The sequence below is a fragment of the Vigna umbellata genome, chromosome 7, assembly GCF_029865625.1.
Source record: "Vigna umbellata cultivar VRB3 chromosome 7, Vumbellata_1.0, whole genome shotgun sequence".
In the NCBI taxonomy this organism is placed as follows: Eukaryota; Viridiplantae; Streptophyta; class Magnoliopsida; order Fabales; family Fabaceae; genus Vigna; species Vigna umbellata.
The window spans coordinates 18,310,321-18,330,081 of NC_142171.1; the positions used below are offsets into that span (position 1 = coordinate 18,310,321).

Below are 19,761 nucleotides of genomic sequence, written 5' to 3' on the forward strand. Positions count from 1 at the left end.
CTTCAGTTGAGTTGAGAATATTTGTGAGGTATTGATAAATGTTCAAGTTTAGGGTTGCTAGAAAAATAAGCAGTAAGCACAAAGAAAAAGAAAAAGAGAAATCAAAAGAAAAGAAATAAAAGCTCACTGCAAGGGAAAAGGTTGGGAATAAGAAAAAGATCTTCTTGAAAAGAGAACCTGTGTGTAATTGTTAAATTCATAAATATCTCTCTTAACTCAAGGATTTTGCATTCCTGAAAAACCATGTTTCTTCTTAGCCCAGCCAAGTTACAAGCCAAGAAAAGTCCTTGGGATGAAAACCTGCTTGTGAGTATGTTTGGTTTTGGTTAAATGAAAGCCCTTTGGTGTAAATATCTGCACTCTAGTTGACTTTTCTACACTTTGGTTGAAATTTACACTCTAGTTGACTTTTATGCATTCCAACTATTTGGTACTTTAACTCTTCCTTCAAATCATTCCAATAGCGTACAAAATCAAGGGAATTTAGTGATAAAATCATCAAGTATAACCTCGACTCTCTCATTCACAAAACTAAAGCACAAACATGAGTTAAAGCAAGTTTCTAAGTCAAAAAGGTTGCATTTAGTATCAAAATTACATCACAGATAACGGTATTTTAAACCGTTATCACCTAGCAATTAATTTTGCATTACATACGCACAAAAGCTTAAGATAACCAAAACTCATATCCCTATGTCTAGGCAATACTACTTTTGAGAGCAATTCTTCAGATCTAGGTTTCCCCATATGTGTCCATATCACGAAAACTAATAATCATTGCCATGAATGAGTTAAACATAACAAGCATTGAGCAAAGAAGAATAACTCTAACAATTAATGAAAGAAGCATAAATAAATAAGAATAAATTCAAATACATGAGAGTTCACAAGGTTACATCATTCCCCAACAACAAAGAATGTTTAGCTCCCCATCATGATGGAGAAACTAGATGAACAATGGAATGAAAAAGATAGAAAAACCCTAAAAATTGAAGAGGAGAGCTTCCGCATCCACTTCTGCCTCTGGAGAATTGAAGAAAATTTGAATTTGTGTTAATTATGTCAAGAGATATCCTCTCTAGGTCTAGCTAATCCTTAAATAGGGTTGAATTTGGCCATAGGCCAATGTTGGCGGTGCTCAGCACCCTTACTTAGGGCGCCTAGGTGTGCTTGCGAAGGAGTGGCACTCAACGTCCAATGGAGGGCGCTCAAGCATGAAACGTTACAGGGAAGATGGCGCTCAACGCCCCAAAAAGAGCGCCTAGGCGTGACTGCGAGCTTCCAGCGCTGAGGATCATAAAAAGGGCGCCCATGCGTGATGTGACCTTCTGCAACCTTCTCTTCTGGTGCTTTTTCTATCCTTTATGAGTTCCAACTTCTTGACAACTTAACTCCTCTTCCAATTCATCCCAATTTCCTACAAAATCAAGGGAATTTAGTTATAAAATCTTAAAGTGTAATCTCAACTCTCTTATTTACTAAAATAAACCAAAATCAAGAGAACAAACAAGTTTCTAAGTCAAAAAGGGTTCATTTGATATTAAAATTTACTCTCAAATAACGGTGAAATCAACCGTTATCACTAACTGGACAGTCATATAGTACATAAGACCCCCAAGCCCGAGCCTGAAATGACTGGCGAATGGTTTGAAATTTGTTAAATGGCTTTTTCCTTCCATGCAAACTAGGGTTTCTTCAGCCTCCTATTTTATGTGCATTTAGACCGTTTGATGCATTAGAAATATTCACTTTGAAGTGTTTGAAAATATGACCATTGGGAGAGAGGTGTGTGGTGCTTCAAATCTTAAACCTGTCAGAATTCAAAAGGTCGGATGCCTTTATCCATTGGATTTGATTGATCTAATGACTAAGGATGACTGACAGGTGGGGCCTTCGCTAGTATAAATAGGGGTGGGCCTCGCTTGCCATTTTCACCTTTGCTCTTTTACTTTCTGTTGCAGATCGATCGTTCCTCATATTTTAGGTAATAATATTGACCGTCAACTTGTCTTCATTTAAGGAGTCTTTAGGAAGGGATGGTCGATGATATGAAAATGATGCTTCTTCATCGTCGATGTCACTGTCAATCGCTTCACCCATTTTGGGATCAATCGAGCGAGATGAGAATTTGGTTGGTAGCGTGATTGTTGTAGGTACCAATAAGGTAGTGAGCTTCGAGAGCATTGAAGTTCGTTTTTTGTTAACAATGCTTGCGTCTAAGTCACCCCACTATATTGAGTCAGAGAACACTAAGTCGCGATTGAACAACTTTAGTCATCTCACAACTCGATCAGTAGGAGTTCGTTTAGGTGAGTTCTTCCTTCACTAGACTAAGAGGTAGTGGTTCACTTACATAAACTCATCCTTCACTGACTTGGCATGCCTTCGGTAGGGGCTCACAAGTGAGCTCATCCTTCACCAATTAAGCGGTGCAATAGGGGTTAACAGATGATTTCATCATTCACAAACTTAGTGGTGTGGCAGGGGTTCACGGATGAACTCATCCTTCATCGACTTAGTAGTGTGGCAGGAATTCACTAATGAACTCATCCTTCACCAACTTAATGGTGTGACAGAGGTTCATAAATGCACTCATCCTTCATCGACTTAGTGTTGCGGCAGGGGTTCATGAATGAACTCATCCTTCACTAAATTAATGATGTGGCAAGGTTTAACAGATGAATTGATCCTTCATCGACCTAATGGTGCATTAGAGGTTCACAAATGAACTCACCCTTCACCGACATAGTTGTTTAGTAGGGGTTCACGGATGAACTCATCCATCACCGACCGATTCGTTTTATTCATTGGATTAAGCGATAGAGTTTCACGAATGAACTCGTCCTTCACTAACTTGACATGTTGTTGGTAAGCAATAACATAAGTAAACTTTTCCTTCACCAACCTGTTAATATCTAACCGGACCACACTTGCACTCATTTTCCTGAAAATACTTTATTGTATTCATTAAGATGAAAGTTACATGAGGTTTGTAAATTTTTTAGTTATTGTAAAACTTCAAATGGAAAGGTTCCAAGTGTTAGGGATGGGTCTTCCTGCCATGCACTAGTTGGTAAGCCTCATTCTTAGGGTCTTCTACAATTCTAAACGGCCCCTCCCAGTTGGATACAAGCTTTCCATGTACCAACTTCTTATGCACTTCATAAGTCTTCATCCACACTAGGTCCCCATTGTTAAAGCTTCTTGGCTAAACCTTTGTGTAGTATCTTCATGCGATTACCCTTTTATTTTCTCGCACGACTTCCACTTTCCTCCTCGCTTGCATCATGTACCACTCCACTCTAAGTTGTGCATCATTCATGGTTTTAGATAACCTCATACATCGGTTGTCGGCAAATGGCCTAGGCCTTAGAGCCATTATCATGTGGTGTAGGGCTATCTTGTGGTTGAGATTTTTTGTTTGTCGTGCGGTATTCTTGAAACGATCCATGAGGGCACAAAAGGATTCTTCTTTCTTCTGCCTAAGATTCACCAGGGCAAAGAGTTTTAAGGTGATGTGATCGATTTGCGGTGAAATGAGTGCCGAACAATGAGCAAATCGCCAAAAAGCTATCTATATAATTGGGTGGCAGTGAGTTGAACCACGCCAAAGCTTCTCTTTTGAGGGAGACAAAAAAAGCTCTAGACCACATCAAGACGCTTATAGTGTAAAAATCCATTTGATTCACGAACATCCTTAAATGCTTGTTTGAATCAGTTGATCCATCGTACTTCTCGATGGTTGGGGAGACTGAGAGCTTGAGAGTCTCCATGATGGCTAGTGTGAAAGGATGTAGATTGGTTGTGTTGACCGTTTGCATGGACGAGTTTTCTCTACTAGCTCTCGTTTTTCCCCCATGGGTAGTTCTGCACGAGTCTTCTTTAGGCTTGGTTGGAGTGGGTTGATGTTCTTGTGGTTTAGTTAATGGTCGAGGCACTGATTGTCAAGTGCTTTGTTGGTGTATGGTCGCATTCTCAGCTGTGAGTGCCATTAGCTCCTTTTCATATCTTTGTTGCATTTCCTTCATCTTCCATTGCATGTTCTTTATCATCTCCAACTAACTGGATTGATTCTTCGATTCTTCTATCAGGATGTTGAATGTCATGTTCCTTAAAGTCACTATAGGGCTTATTGGTTGTGGAATACTCATCCTCTCGTAGGCGCCAAAATGCTTCAAGATCACTAATACAATATAGACCTTTTAAGTCTATCAATTTAAATCTATTTAAAAAAAACAGACTTAAAAGATGTGTAGTAGCACTTTTATAAATAAAAGATACCTGTTAATCAAATAACAAACTTAAATTTAACTCTTTTAAGTCAATAACAGATGTAAATTTATATTTCAAATATATTTTACATCTGTTGAATTTTCAACCGACTTAATTAAATGGTTAAGTATGGTAATTTTAGACTTAGATTTATCTTTTAATTTATGCTACACAGTATCATCCCTCCACTTAGCAATTTCTCTCCCTCCCCTTCGACAGATTTGTTCCAATCTCTCATCCCACGCATCAACATCTCCCCATCTCTTGCCGCAACAAAGACCTCTGGTGACTCACCACCGATAGCTCACCACAACGCGTCAACAACTCCTCTCCCGCACGCGGTTTCTCTTGCTCTCGTTTGGTGGGCTGTGTTCTCATTCTCGGTAAGTTGGGGCAGCTTATGGGTGCACACGGATGTGCTAAAGTTTGCACTTTTTTGACAAACGTTGGTGTTTTTCTGCTCATATGAGTTAATTATGCAGCTTAAGGGTTTTTGTTGCTACCACAGTTTATGATTTTGTTTTTCTTTCTCTATGGTATTCACCGTTTTCTTTTGATTGTCATTCGCTTTCTGGTTTCTAAGGATGTAATAGCAATTTCTGTTTTCGGGGGAGGGGGTGTTAGGATTGGTTTGTTCAATGTTTATTTCTGATTCTGTTTTGTTTTCTCCTAGGTTTGAGAATTTCCTAGTAGTTGGTGTTAACTTTACTGAAGACGCCATGTTTTTTTATTGAATTTGTTTTTGTTTTGTTTTGGGTTAGGGGTTTTAGGTTTTCATGTTTTGTTGAGCTATCGGGGAATTGAGGATGTGGTGGTGAAAACGATGTATGGGGAGTAGAACTACCGGGGATTTGGTGCCTTTAATCCCATTCAGTTTTCTTTTCATTGGATAAGTATTTCATGCGGTATTGCTGTCATACCTATTGTATTCTATGTTGTGCATTATATTTATATTTTGTTAAGCCATTAAACTTTTGTTCAAAAACAATTGGGTGCATATATGGCTGATACTAGTGTCATGAACATAATTTTTTTTCCACTAAGATCCTTGTTTTGGATTTATTTTAAAGGAAAACTGTTGCTTGTTCTTTGTTGAGATGGATGCTGGAACCAATTTTTTTGGTGTATGGTTTTATTCTGAAAATAAATCTGACACTGTTTTCCATTTGTGAAGCTAACGCATGTTTTTGGGTAGATTAATTTCTTCTAATGGCTGTAGAATTTTTGGATAATTGGCTAGTTGAAAATAGCATTATAGTATTATATATATATTTTAATAATTTTCATTCTCAAAACTTAAAAAAAAAAAAAAGAAACCCCAAACCTTTACTCACCTATCTCATTCCTCTCAATCCTTTCTCTTCCATCTATTTCACTCCAACATTTTCTCTGTCATCCCTACTGTAGCTCCAATTGAAAAAATCAGAAACACTTGGCTTTAAACAATTTGCCCTTGTAAAGAGTTGAGTCATTGACATATTCACCTTCAGGACAAAGGTTCATTCAAGATCTCTTCAATTTTACCATCTTGACTAACCTCTCTAATTTCATCATCTGTATATGTTGAATCAACATCTCTAAAAAAACTCTCCAGACCAATTACCAATTCTTTTGGATGTCATTATGCTTGTGAAAATTAAATAAAATTATATACGACAAAAATTATAAAATGAAAACTCATTATAAAGTCATTTTTTGTAAGAAATTGTTTAACAATGAGTGTTTCTGATTTTTTCCAGGCCAATTACCAATTCCTTTGATGTCATTATGCTTGTGAAAATTAGATAAAATTAGATAAAGACAAAAATTATAAAATAAAAACTCATTATAAAATTATTTTTTGTAAGAAATTGTTTAACAGCGAGTATTTCTGATTTTTTCCAGGTCAATTACCAACTTGTGAAAATTGGATAAAATTAGATAAGACAAAAATTATAAGATGAAAACTCATTATAAAATTTTTTTGTAAGATTGTTTAACGGCAAGTGTTTTTTATTTTTTCAATTGAGGCTACAGTAGGGATGACAGAGAAAAGATTGGAGTGAGAAAGATGAAAGAGAGGAATGAGAGAGGTGAGTAAGGGTTTGGAGGGTTTCTCTTTTTTTTTTTTTTTAAGTTTTGAGAATGAAAATTATTAAAATACCCTTAACCTTAAAACTTAGAATACATGATATATAAGGGTATTTTTGTCTACTAAAATTCGGTACACATTGCTAAAATGTACCAACTGAAAAACTGCGCGTTAGCAAACCCATATATATATATATATATATATATGTGTGTGTGTGTGTGTGTGTGTGTGTGTGTGTGTGTGTGAAAGTAGTGTTCTAATATTATATATATCACGTGAAGTTGGTGCAGAATTTTGTTAATTGACTATGTGAAAGTAGTTTTATAGTATTATATAGTTCTTGTGAAGTTGGTAATAAGTTTGAAAGTTTTGGGTGGTGAATTAGATCCTAATGCATTTGGATATTTTTTTTATGATTAAAAAGGGGCTACTGATTTTTTTTTTTTTTTATTTTTGTGAAAATTAGTGTGTATGATTTAGATATAATTTTAGTTCAGTTGCATGGTTTTTATCGTGATTAATTTGATAGAATGCTTTTAAAAATGACACTGAAAAATTCACTTTTAAGGTTTTATTATACATTTCTTCACTTTATTTTATTATTTATTATTTTATTATTAATTATATTTAATTTTCCTTTTTGTTTTACCGGCCAATCGGCAGATTAGTTGTAAACACTTCCTGAAGTATATTAGCAATGGACAAGTTATTTTCTCCAATGTGAAGATTAGGTGTTGTTTAAGTTTTGTTTAGGTTATGTTTAGACTTAAAAGATTAAGTTAAACTTTGTTTAGATTATAAATTTTAAGTTAAACATCTTATTCTTTATTTTGATTTTGAAACTTTATATTATGTACTTGAATTGCACAATTTGTAATATATATTTTATTATGAAAATTTGGTTGTACTTTAGATTTTAGATTAAACAAATAAAATTTAAAAAGTAACAAATTTAATTTGCTTATTTTTATTTATAAATATACAATAGTTAGTCAACAACAGATTTAATTAGTCAACAACAGACTTAAAATTTACGTATGTCGAATCTAAGTCTGTTGTAAAACAGACTTAAAAAGCCCAAACAAACATGCTTAAAAAACTCATTTTGTACTAGACTTAAAAAACTCATTTTGTACTAGTGGATGTAGGGTCAAGGTTAACTTTTAAGTTGATTATCATGAAAGTTAATTGTCATGGTTCATATGATTGATCGATTCACTTTTTTGATCGTCCGATCTCAAGACTTACTTGTAAATATCCAAGATTGACGGTTCGGTTTTCTTGATCGTCCGGTCTCGAGAGTTACTTGTAAATATCCAAGATTGACGGTTCGATTTGCGACTGATCAAACCGTCTTAAGATACAAATATAATCATAGATAATAGCCAAATTATAGAAAAATTGTGTAGCATATTATCTAGCTCTTTCTCGTGGTGTCGCCAATGACAATGCGGTGGTTGTCGTGGGTTGGATTCAACAATCGTTGTTACACATGAGCTTGACCTTGAAGTGGAGGGAAGACCATAATAGGGGCATCAAAGGACCGGTGGTGGTGGTTGTTGACATTAGAATTACGAGCGTGTGGGATGGAATTGATGACCTAGTGTAATATAAGAATAATGATGAAGAGAACCATAAAGGTAATATGAACAAATATAATGAGAATGAAGACGAACAAAGACAGTACAACTAATAATTAAAATTAAAATAATATAAAACAATTGAAGCAATTAATATAAATTAATGATAATACAAATATTTCTAACCATATATTTAACATATACAAAATAATGGCTAGTAAAAAATATTTTTTTAATACATAATAACAAAATCATAAAAAAAATAAAATATAGAATCTTTAGCCCAAATCAAAATTTATTTTTTTTGAAAATCAGATAACATACAAACAGATTGTCTTTGTATAACATGATCAAATTCTAAAAGAGATAAAAAAATGAAAACACAAATATAAAGAAGAGAGAAAAATGAAATGCGGAAAATAAAGAAAAGAAAAAGAAAGTACCTAAGAAAAGAAAAGAAGATAATAGACGCAGCATCACATGTTTTGAGATTTATTTAACATTTACTGTAAAAAAATGAAATTAAGAATAATGTTTTGTCAACGAAAGTAAATTTGTTGCTAAATTTGATTAATTAATGAATTTTATCTACAAAATTTGTCACTAAATTTGTCATGATATATATTTTATTTATTCGTACGAAATTTTTCACTAAGTTTGTATAATATATATTTTATCTATTCGTACGAAATTTGTCATAATATATATTTTATCTATTCGTAAATTTATTTTATCAATAAATAAAATATGCATTATTAGTGAATTATTTTATTAATAAAATTGTCAATAATTAAAATTTTGAAATCAGTCCATAAAATCCTTTCGTAATATAAAATGGTAAGCTATGTAAGTATTTTTACTTTTTAATTATTGATATTTCATTATTTTTAATTTTTATTTTATTTAATTAATTCCTAAATTTTATTTATAAATGTAATTTTAATTATAAGAAAATATTTATTATAAATTTATTTTATTTTATTCTAATTTTTCATCATTAATTATTGATATTATATAATTTTTGTGTTAACTAATTCATTTAAATTTTATTGATAAAATAAATTTTAATTATAGAAAAACATTTATTACAAACAAAATTTCTTTTATAGTATAATATTTTCAAACCATTAATTAGTATTGTTTTATTACTTTTTCTATTTATGTGTTAATTAATTAATTAATTCATTTAAGTTTATTGGTAAAAACATTTTAATTGTAAGGAAACATAGTATAAGATTTTTTTCAAAATTAATGATGATATTTTTTACTCATTTATTTTTGGGTTAATTAATTAATTAATTTACAATTTATTGATAAAAATAATTCCAAATATAAAAAAGCATTTTTTTTCCAAATATGTTTTATAATATTCTCTTACCATTAGTTATTTATATTTTATTGCTCAGTTAATTGTTGTGCAACATTGATAGTTTTGCCATCTGTTTACAAAGATTTGCTCCATCAGAACGTTCTGTGTCTTCTACATATGAAATTAACAATCATGTATGTTAAAATCAGTAATAATGTAGAAGTGGAAATAAGAGTTAATAAAATATAATTAATTAATTAATTAGCTATTTGAATTGACCTCACTCATGTATGTTAATTATATGAATTGAATTAATTAATTTAGCATAACAAGTAATAGAATATGAATAATTAATGCTGAGAGAATTTTGGGATACATGTTTCCAATAATTAAAATTTTGAGATAAATGTTTTCCATCAGGTCAAATAAAAAATAAAAAGACATTTTTGTCCTTTAACATCATGCCATTATATATATATATATATATATATATATATATATATATATATATATATATATATATATATATATATATATATATATATATATATATATCAGATTGAAGAGAAAAAAACATGAGAATTTGCAATGTATACATTAGTGAAAATCGTTGTGTTGTTGTGCATGCTGGCATTGGCATGTGCATGGGCAGACCCAGCTAGTGTGGAAATTACGAATAGTTTAGAGGGATATGGAACTATAAATGTTCACTGCAAATCAAAAGATGATGATCTTGGGTTCCACATTCTCCCTATTGACAAAAGCTACAAATTTAGTTTTGAAACTAACTTTTTTGGGGGAACACTGTTCTTTTGTTCGGTTCAATGGAAAAATGGTCCTTTATTGCATTTTGATGCATTTGACCAAAGTAGAGATTCAGGTATATGTTTAAACTGCCATTGGTATATTATGAAAGATGGACCATGTAGGTACGAATCTGGCATTCTCACATGGTATAAATGGAATTGATGTGCTTTATTTTAATTATCTATTCTATTATAAAGACAAATGATAACCCTACACTTCTATCTTATGTTATACCTCCACTTACATTTTTTTTTATTACTACACCTTTTTAAACTTATATATTTTTATTACTCTTTCTTAAACTATATGTTGAGGCAATTGAAAAGTAGAAAAAAATTATTTAAGATTTTTAAAGCGTTGCGAGACCAAAAGGTAATGTTATATATACAATCGGTCGAAAATGAAATCTTACGTCGCTCAATCGATTGAGCGTCCAACCTTATTAAGATGATAAACGAAGGATTATAGCACCTAAAAAAATTTATAGTGACGATGTGAGTGAAGGACAATTGTATCCTCATAAGTTATTTTGAGCTTTCAGGACCCATAAGTTGTAAACCAAAAGCATTATATTCTAGAGACGAAATAAATAAAAGACAATTTTACTAAATGATCCTTTATGAGTTGGATGTCATAAGATAAACATGTAACCCATTAGAAGTCAACTTTTTATTCAGAAACCGTTAAGGGTAGTTTTTAGTGTAGTTATATGTAATTTGTCCAAATATAAATTCAAATATGTAATTGTCCAAGGAGAGTTGAAAATATAAATAGGTTTATTTTGATTTTACAAGAATGACAAATGGAACAATTCATACATACTAAAACACTGCAAACAAAAAAATCAGGGGTGATAAAATAAGACAATTGGAACTATTTTTGGCCTGCCAAAATTGAATCGAGCTAGCTAGCAATTAGAAAATGGTTTGGAAGATTCCCACCAATGTTATGTTGCTACTTCTAGAAGAACAACTCTCCAATTTCTTCTTTGACCCAAATTCTTTTGGAAGAAACACCCAACATGTTTTACTGTAGTAGCAAGATGTGGTATTCTATTCTATGTTTGCAATAACCCTAATTAAAAAAAACCCTAATTTCTAACCTTGATTCTCAGATTACAAGTAGATAGAGGAATTGACAATGTCAATTGTAAACCAATTGCAACACGAACTTAGAAAATGAACTAAGGCAAATCAATGACAACAAAAACATAAACATGTGGTGCCTTTGCTTCACTCTTCTACCTTGCCTTGCTCCACCCTATAAAGATAGGGTGAGATTAGATTCAGACTATGAAAAGATAGTTGAGAGGGATTCACATTCAAAGTTTAGTGACGTTCGCAGTCTCACGAGGTTCACAATCTCGCAAAGTTCACACTCTCATAGTGTTCGTACTCTCGTGGTGTTCATAGTTTTACATTGATGTTTGCATTCTCACAAACGTTCGCACTCTCGCGGCGTTCACAGTCTCGCGAACTTCACACTCTCGCAACATTTGTACTATTATGGTGTTCATAGTTTCACGATGGTGTTTGCACTCTCGCAACGTTCATACTCTCATGGCGTTTACACTCCCAGAAAAGCCAAAAACACAACATACAAACCTAATTTTGCGAGCTAAGTTAATTAACGTGTAACAAGCCGACGAGTTTGCATGTCCTGCCTTGCATCTGGTCTGACAGGTTGGTGGGCTGGATGGGCGAGAGTATTGTGTGTTGACAGGTTCAAACGCATTTCTCGACCTGCCTTTATTTAGTCAGGTTCTTTGTTACTCCTAGGAAAAATGGTTAATCCAATGTTGATGGTTGCAATTTTCTTTCCTTAGTAATTTTCTTTATGCAATTTACTTCAATGTTCTTGTTACTTTATTGCAACTTCTCCGATCACCACATATACCACTTTGAGTTTTATCACTTTTACGCTACACCTCATTGATTGTTGTTGCATTTCCATTTTCATCTTTATAAATAAACCAAATAAAACAAAAATATAGACTAGTGATGCACGAGATTATCATTGAAATTCGAGTAATAAAGAGATTATAATAATTGAGTGTGTGGGTGAAATTGGTACACGAAATCAATAATCTATACACTAAATTAATTTTATCCATCGACATTGAGACGTGAAAACACCCCAGTTAGATTGAAAAATGATTTTTTGTTGTCCCTATGAAAAAGAACTCACATTAAGCGATTTAGTTTTGAGCAATATTATGATATCGATTGAGACTAAATCCCCGAGAAGCAAAGACACTTATCCATGTCACAATGTTGAAAAACTTTCCTCAGTTTCTCACCACATGATGATATCTTAGTCTATGTGACTTAGATCATCAGTGAAACAAGGAGATTTGTTACAACATAATTTTCAATCCTTAATACAGAAATCAAATAATAATTCACATAAATATCATCCAAGATATGTGACAACATATTCATACAAGTCTTCATCATTTTCAATAGTAACTTTCATACAACATAATTTACATTTTGTTAAGAAATAAACTTTAAGTCTAACTCAACCTTACAAATTTGGCTTGTAATAAGATGATGTTTGCATTCACTTATATATTCTAAATTAACCTTATAACTAATTAATGTGAGATTTCAAAAATAATTCAATTAATATACAAATAATTACATCTATCATAAACATTCAAATATAATCTATTAAAGAGAAAAGCAAAGAAAAAGAAAGAAATTGGAAAATAAAAACCAGGTTTGAATCTATGTACTATCACTAGTACAAAAATAGTGTATAATGTAACACATTCAACGTCCAATCACAAAATAGTCAATGTTAACAATGATCAGTGACAGTATTGTAAATAAATTCAACTGGTAGACATCATGTAGATGTAGCATTCGACGTCTTAAACTAAATGACGTCCAACCATTAACACCTTCGACATTAAACTTTAACCAGAGCAAACGTATAATGTCCGCTTAGGCAACAACTGACGTCCAATCCAAAATAAATGAATACTAAACGCTCATATGCTTCCCCACATTTACACTTTAAATAGAGTTTCAGATCCTTTTGAAACCCTACACCTCCATTCACCAAACTTTTGGTTCCAAGTAGAGCTTTCTTATTCAAATTCATTTTTATAACTTTTTGTCTTTGGGTTTGTATCAACTCCTTCAAGTTTACAAAAGCAAGGCATTTTGTTGTCTTTATGATCAGTTTTTGTGAAGCTTGAAAGTATGATACAAACCCAGAGCAAAAAGTTAACAGATATGGATTTCAAAATCCTACTCCATTTTACATAACCTATGGTTCTTTTACTAGTTTGGTTTTCATTTTTTGCCTATGTTTTGTTATAATGTATTTCTTTTCGTTTTGTTTTCATTTCTAAACCTATGTTTTTTAAGAATGGATTTCCTTTTTAAATCCTTTAAGCTATTTGACGTCAGATTTAATGATAATTCGACGTCATATTATACTTTAACGTCGGCCAATTCAGCGTAGCAAACCACCGCCCACCACCTGAGTGCCCCTTTTGGGGCGCTTGAGCGCCAACAACACGAAGCTTGGGCGTCCTCTAGAAGGCTTAAGCGCAGGAAGTGTCACTCACCAAATGCGGGACAACTCAACACATGATAGAGTTAATTCTAAGGTAAGGTCATAAAATTATTACCGATCATATAGGTCTTCAGTAAATATAAGTAATAGATTTTACTTTCATGATCAAGGTGGGATTGTTTTCTCAAACATTGTGACAACAGTTCACCTCTTTCACGACCTCACCTTATAATTTCTTTCAGTTTGATACAGGTGGAATTGTTTTCTTTTAATTTTATAATAATTATATATAAATTGAACTACACTACAAACTAAAAAAATCATGTTTTAATGAATTCATATTTGTCTATGGAATTATTATTAAAAAATGAAAAAATAAATAAATATGGTAAAATAAACAAATTTAATCAACTGAATTAATTAATTAATATAACTTTTATCATTATTTTTAAGCATTTATGACATGAAATTGTCAAAATAAATTTGTTTTTCACTTTATCTATAAGAAATCAACCTACACGGGCACTATTTTAAAATAATTGCAAGCAATTCTTTTCGCAAATAAAAAATGAAAATGAATAAAAATAAAACGAGGGGCAACTTGTTGTAGTTGACATTGATCACAACAAGGAACAAATTTAAAATAAGACTTCAAATCATATTGAAGAAAACCATTATAGTAAGCAAAATATATATATATATATATATATATAAACTTCGGAAAACAAGGAAATAATAGTATAGAATGTGCTTAAGGTTTTGTTAATGGTGAATTGGGCCACGGTTTTAATTCTGCACCAAACATTTCCTCCATATCTTTCTGCAGAAGAATATGTAAAAAATCCAAAATATTTTAGCATTATTCGAATAAGAGCATTTCATATCAAAATAATCAGAATGTACCAAACCAGCAAGTATTTGAAGAGGCTATATATTTGAGGGAAAAAATAGTTGCTACCTGTAAAATAATATTATTTTGAGACGTACAACGGTCTAACATTTGGATCACTTAGTGTTTGAAACTCTTTTGAAATCCAAGTACTCTTGCAACCGCTCGTTCCAATATTCAGAGGGTATTTCCATAAAACACTCGATGTCAAAGTCAGCTTAACGTTACACAGTTTAAATATTAATAGTGCAGTAAATACAGATCACCTACCTCATTACCTCAAACCTGTATTTAAGTGACCACCAATTCACTTATTTGATTGTCTAGTCTCGAGGGTGACTCACACAGATCTAAGCTTGATTGTCCAATCTGTGGCTGACCGGACGGTCATATAGTACACAAGACCCCAAGCCTAAGCTCGAAATGACTAGCGAATGGGTTTGAAATTTGTTAAATGGCTTTTGCCTTCCATGCAAACTAGGGTTTCTTTAGCCACCTATATATTTTATGTGCATTTAGACCGCTTGACGCATCAACAATATTCGCTTCGACGTGTTTGAAAATATGACCATTGGGAGAGGTGTGTGTGGTGCTTCGAATCTCGAACATGTAAAAATTCAAAAGGTCAGATGCCTTTATCCATTGGATCTAACTTGATCTAATGACTAAGGATGACTCACAGGTGGGGCCTTTGCTTCTATAAATAGGGGTGTGCCTCGCTTGCCATTTTCATCTTTGCTATTGTACTTTCTGTTGCAGATCGATCGTTCCTCATATTTTAGGTAATAATGTTGAACGTCAACTTGTCTTCATTCAAGGAATCTTTAGGAAGGGGTGGTCAAGGGTATGCAAAAGATGCTTCTTCATCATCGATGTCACTGTCAATCGCTTCACGCATTTTGGGATCAATCGAGCGGGACGACGATTTGGTCGGTAGCATGACTGTTGTAGATAACAATAAGATCACTAGCTTCGAGAGCATTGCAGTTCGTTTTTTGTTGGATGTCTACAAAAAAAATGAGGAAGTGTGATAATTACTTATTATTCACACTTATTAAAACCCCTTCTTTGTCTTGATTCATGTGTTTTGTGTTAAAATTCAATGAAAAGATGCAAAATTTGTACATTAGTGTTATAGAGATAGAGAATTATCTAGTTTTGGTTAATTTTGAAGGAAAGTGGAAGATTGAAGCTTGTTAAATTATTTTTGCCAAAAGTTGCTCGCCTAGCGAGTCCTCTCACTACAAAAAAGAAGGGCATTACCGAAGGCCATAAGCCCTCGGAAATAGCCAGAAGCCGTCGGAAAAGGGTATTTACAGACGGCTTATCGACGGCCAAAGAGCCCTCGGTAAATCCCTTGTCGCTAACATTTACCGAAGGCTTTTGCCCTTCGGTAATTACCGAGGGCCAAAAGCCTTCGGTAGGGCCAAAAGCCTTCGGTAATTACCGAGGGCCAAAAGCCTTCGGTAAAAATCAGGCAGGATTAAAGAATAAAGGATCAATGAACTACATTTAAAATCTCTAGCAAATTGTAATGTAGCTGGTAATGCGATGAACTCTATAATTTCCTTTCAAGTTAAATCATATTCCGGAACATATATCTTGAAGAAGGTAATAATGAATGTAATCTTTTGTCATTCAACAAAGAATAAAGTATGATTCTTATATTCCAATACATATATCTCCAGAAGAAAAAAAGGCTACAAATTATAAAATCTAACTATAAATAGAAAGCTCTTATGAATCGTCATTTACATTCTTGGCAATCTTCAAAAGAAACCTTATTAAGATAATTCATTTGCATGATGACACATATAGCCACAACTAACATAAAAAACCATGTCTCTGGGTAGATCAACTGATTTTTCCCTTCAAAAGTTAACTTCAAAGAAGTCCCGAGGGCCTTAACACTCATCACCTGTAAAATTATAGCAATCCAACGTAGATCAGCCTCAGTATTATTGTAGTGAAAAGCAAACATTTTTCAGTAAGTATTATTATAGAAATAATTATGCAAGTAAAAAATATATAAAAATCGTATGGAAGCTGAAAGTCTATTTATGAAATTCATTACTAGAACACAGTAGTGAATAGTAAAGACCATATTACTTTGAACATGAAATCATGTTCCTCAGATTATATACTATGAAGTGTAGATCAATCATCAAACATAAGATTTAACAGGAGAGAAAACATTTAATTTACTTACAGAGAGGGAACCCATCAATGAACAAATGCCAGTATAAACTAGCACATTTGTATGCCCACATTTTGGTGCAAAATTGAAGACCAGAATGAATACCAATACTATTACTAAGCCCCCATATGCCAGAAAAGCTGCAAGCACGGAGAAGACCTTCGTAATGAAGGAGCTACTATGAATAACATTATACTAATTCAGAGTATGAATGTTTTGGTCTTACATCATATTTATATTACCATAACTCACTTTGGTTATATTCTTTTTTGTTTCAATTTACTCTTCATTAAGAAAAAAGTGATAATTAATGTTAACCTTGCTAGTGAAGCCTTATATTGTGATCAATGGCAAGTCTTCCTTTGTTTTAACTAATTAACCTCATAAATCATACTAAATATTCAGGGAGTTTCAATCAATTCATTTGATATGAAAAACGAGAGCTTTCCATTAATTTATGCTGGAAATGCACCAAACATCAATGGTGGATACAATAGTTCCATATCTAGGTACCAAAATCTAATCTTTCTCTCTGGTAACAATTTTACAATTACATTTAGTGAGTCTTATTTCTTTATCCTTACACCATGACTACTTAGGTTTTGCATCCAACATTCCTTAGACGAGAATTTGGTGAAGGGGAAAATTGTTTTGTGTGATGGTCTTAAAGAATCTTCATCTCTGGGATTGGTGTCTGGAGCAGCTGGTGTTTTATTGAGAAGTGCAGTGCCAGAAGATGTGACTTCTATCTATGCATTGCCAACGGTTCAACTTGGCCTTAGAAACGGGGCACTCATACATTCTTACATAAATCTAACAAGGTATATTTTTACTACACACATCCCATCACTTAAGAATCACAGGAGCAATTTTCATTCGTGTATACATATGACTAATTTATATTATATTAACTGCATACTATACAGTAATCCCACTGCTACTATATTTAAGAGTAATGAAGGTAAAGACTCAGTAGCCCCTTACATAGCTTCATTCTCATCTAGAGGACCAAATGCAATCACTCCAAACATTCTAAAGGTAATATACATATCAATTTGTATTTTCAAAGAAACAGTTTGCTTATTCTAACCATTTCTTGATTTTGCAGCCTGATTTAGCTGCTCCAGGGGTTGAGATTTTAGCTGCATGGTCTCCAATTTCTCCTGTTTCTGATGTAAGAGGAGATAACAGAATTGCAAACTACAGTGTAGTGTCTGGAACTTCAATGGCATGCCACTGAAGATAAAACTACACTGTACATTAAACCATACAGAAACAGGTTCTGCAAGAAATCAGATGAAGAAAAAATGACCATGACAAACAAATATTTGCATCTAGCTAATAATAAAGCATGTAAAACATGAAATCCGGGTTCCCCTACCTAATGTAAAACGAGTCAGTTGATCCTAACTTACCAGATTCAAAAAATTTATTAAAAATAAAATCCAATTAACTCCAGACAATTAATTGATAAAATCAAAACCAATTATTAATACAAGACAAAAGGTAAAAGAAAATCTAGAATCTAGCAGCCCCGTCCTGCCATGTTAAAAAACAAAGTTTTAAGCATAAAAACAAAATTAAAACAACACTGAAAGCTTACTTGTGATCATTCCCACCCACCAGAGTGGCTCCAAGAGATAATAATACCCACCAAAACCTGCAAAATGGCAAAGAAAACAAAATCATGTATAACCAAATACAGGCTTCCAAATAGAAATTCTAATTGTTAAAGGAAAAATAAGAAAAATAAGAAATTCCCTGACCAGCCTTGACAAGAAGCTGCTGCAGCTCTTCTGAGACCTTGCTTCTTAATGATGAAACTTGCCCCAATGAACCCACTTGACACCAAAGCCAGTATGAGACCTTTCAGATTCTCCTTGGACAGACCCATCACGATTAACCGAACTAAAATTAGGATTGGTCATCAATAACACTCTTCAACATTTATAACACACACACATTAACCGAACTAAAATTCTATACTCTCTCCGATGGTCATCTCGAACTCCAATCAAAATTGGAGTTTCATTCTCATAATTATTACAGTTAAGCTAGTTGATCAGAGCGAAATTCTGGTCTAATTTAGCACTAAAAAAGAGATGCAAGACAAAGAAAAGAAAAGACAGAGCACCACCGTATAGCAAAGGCGCTTGAGCACCTCGAGGCTCCCTCCAAATCTCCGCCACCACGCCGTCACCTTCGTCTTCCTCCTCCTGTGCCGCCTCTTCCTCAAGGCAAAGTCTGCACAACAGGCACGACGCGTGGAGGTCGAGTCACGGCGTGATGCAACCAGCATGGTAAAGGTGTTTGCAGGGCAACTATTTGGCCTCGGCGTCAAAGAGGGAAATTTGGTCTTTGCACACAGCGAAGAAAACGAAGCCGTTGGGGTCGAGCGCGAAAAGGACTGAGGGTGTGACGTTGACGGAGGGGAAAGGGTGGCGTTTGGCGGGGAGGGGCTTCGGGGAGAGGAGTAAGAGCGCGTCCTGGAAAATGAGGTCAAAGAGGGGTGATTCGGCATCGTTTTGGGAGAAGGAAGAGTCCATTAGTTCGAGGAAGGAGGTGTGGCAATGGGGACAGAGGAGAGGCGAGGGAAGGAGTGTGAGGGACACGCTCATATCGCATTCGTGGCACCAGTAGGTCTTCGCTTTTGGCTCCGTTGTCGTCACCATTGGAGGTGTTTCCCTCTGCAAATGATTGTGAACTTAACAGGGAGGCACCCTCTGCGATTGCACGAACCCACTCCACCACCGGAAATGCTCGCGCTCTTCACACCACCGTTATGCCAACAGAAGATGGAAGGGACCGATGATGCGCAAAGAAAAGGGAATCAAACGAAGGAGGAGATATTTGAGGGTACCCTCACATGCCCTCGAATTTCAATTTTGGGGGAAGAGAAGAGAGAAATTAGGGGGAAAGAGAACTGCTGAAATTGAAAATGAGTGAGGGAATAGCCAAAATTTAGGTGAAGTAATCGTGCCCAATACCGAAGCCTCGTATCCGCCGATAAATCACAAGCAGCGCAAATTACCGAAGGACACTTGACCTTCGGTAATTATCTGTCGGTAATAAGCGCTTTTCTTGTAGTGTCTCAACTCGTCCAATGAG

At 33.8% G+C, this 19,761-nt stretch overlaps 1 protein-coding gene and 1 pseudogene across 1 annotated transcript; one reads left to right on the forward strand and one right to left on the reverse strand.

Annotated features, from left to right (window-relative positions):
* Window positions 1–16,750: 16,750 nt before the first annotated feature.
* On the forward strand, window positions 16,751–17,893 carry LOC148195289 (subtilisin-like protease SBT4.4). Its single transcript, XM_088095150.1, has 5 exons — window positions 16,751–16,816; window positions 17,059–17,162; window positions 17,253–17,474; window positions 17,580–17,691; window positions 17,762–17,893. The coding sequence occupies exons 1-5, from the start codon at window positions 16,751–16,753 to the stop codon at window positions 17,891–17,893; spliced, it is 636 nt and encodes a 211-aa protein (XP_087951276.1).
* Window positions 17,894–18,707: 814 nt separating this feature from the next.
* On the reverse strand, window positions 18,708–19,325 carry LOC148195290 (uncharacterized; annotated as a pseudogene).
* Between the last annotated feature and the right edge of the window lie 436 nt (window positions 19,326–19,761).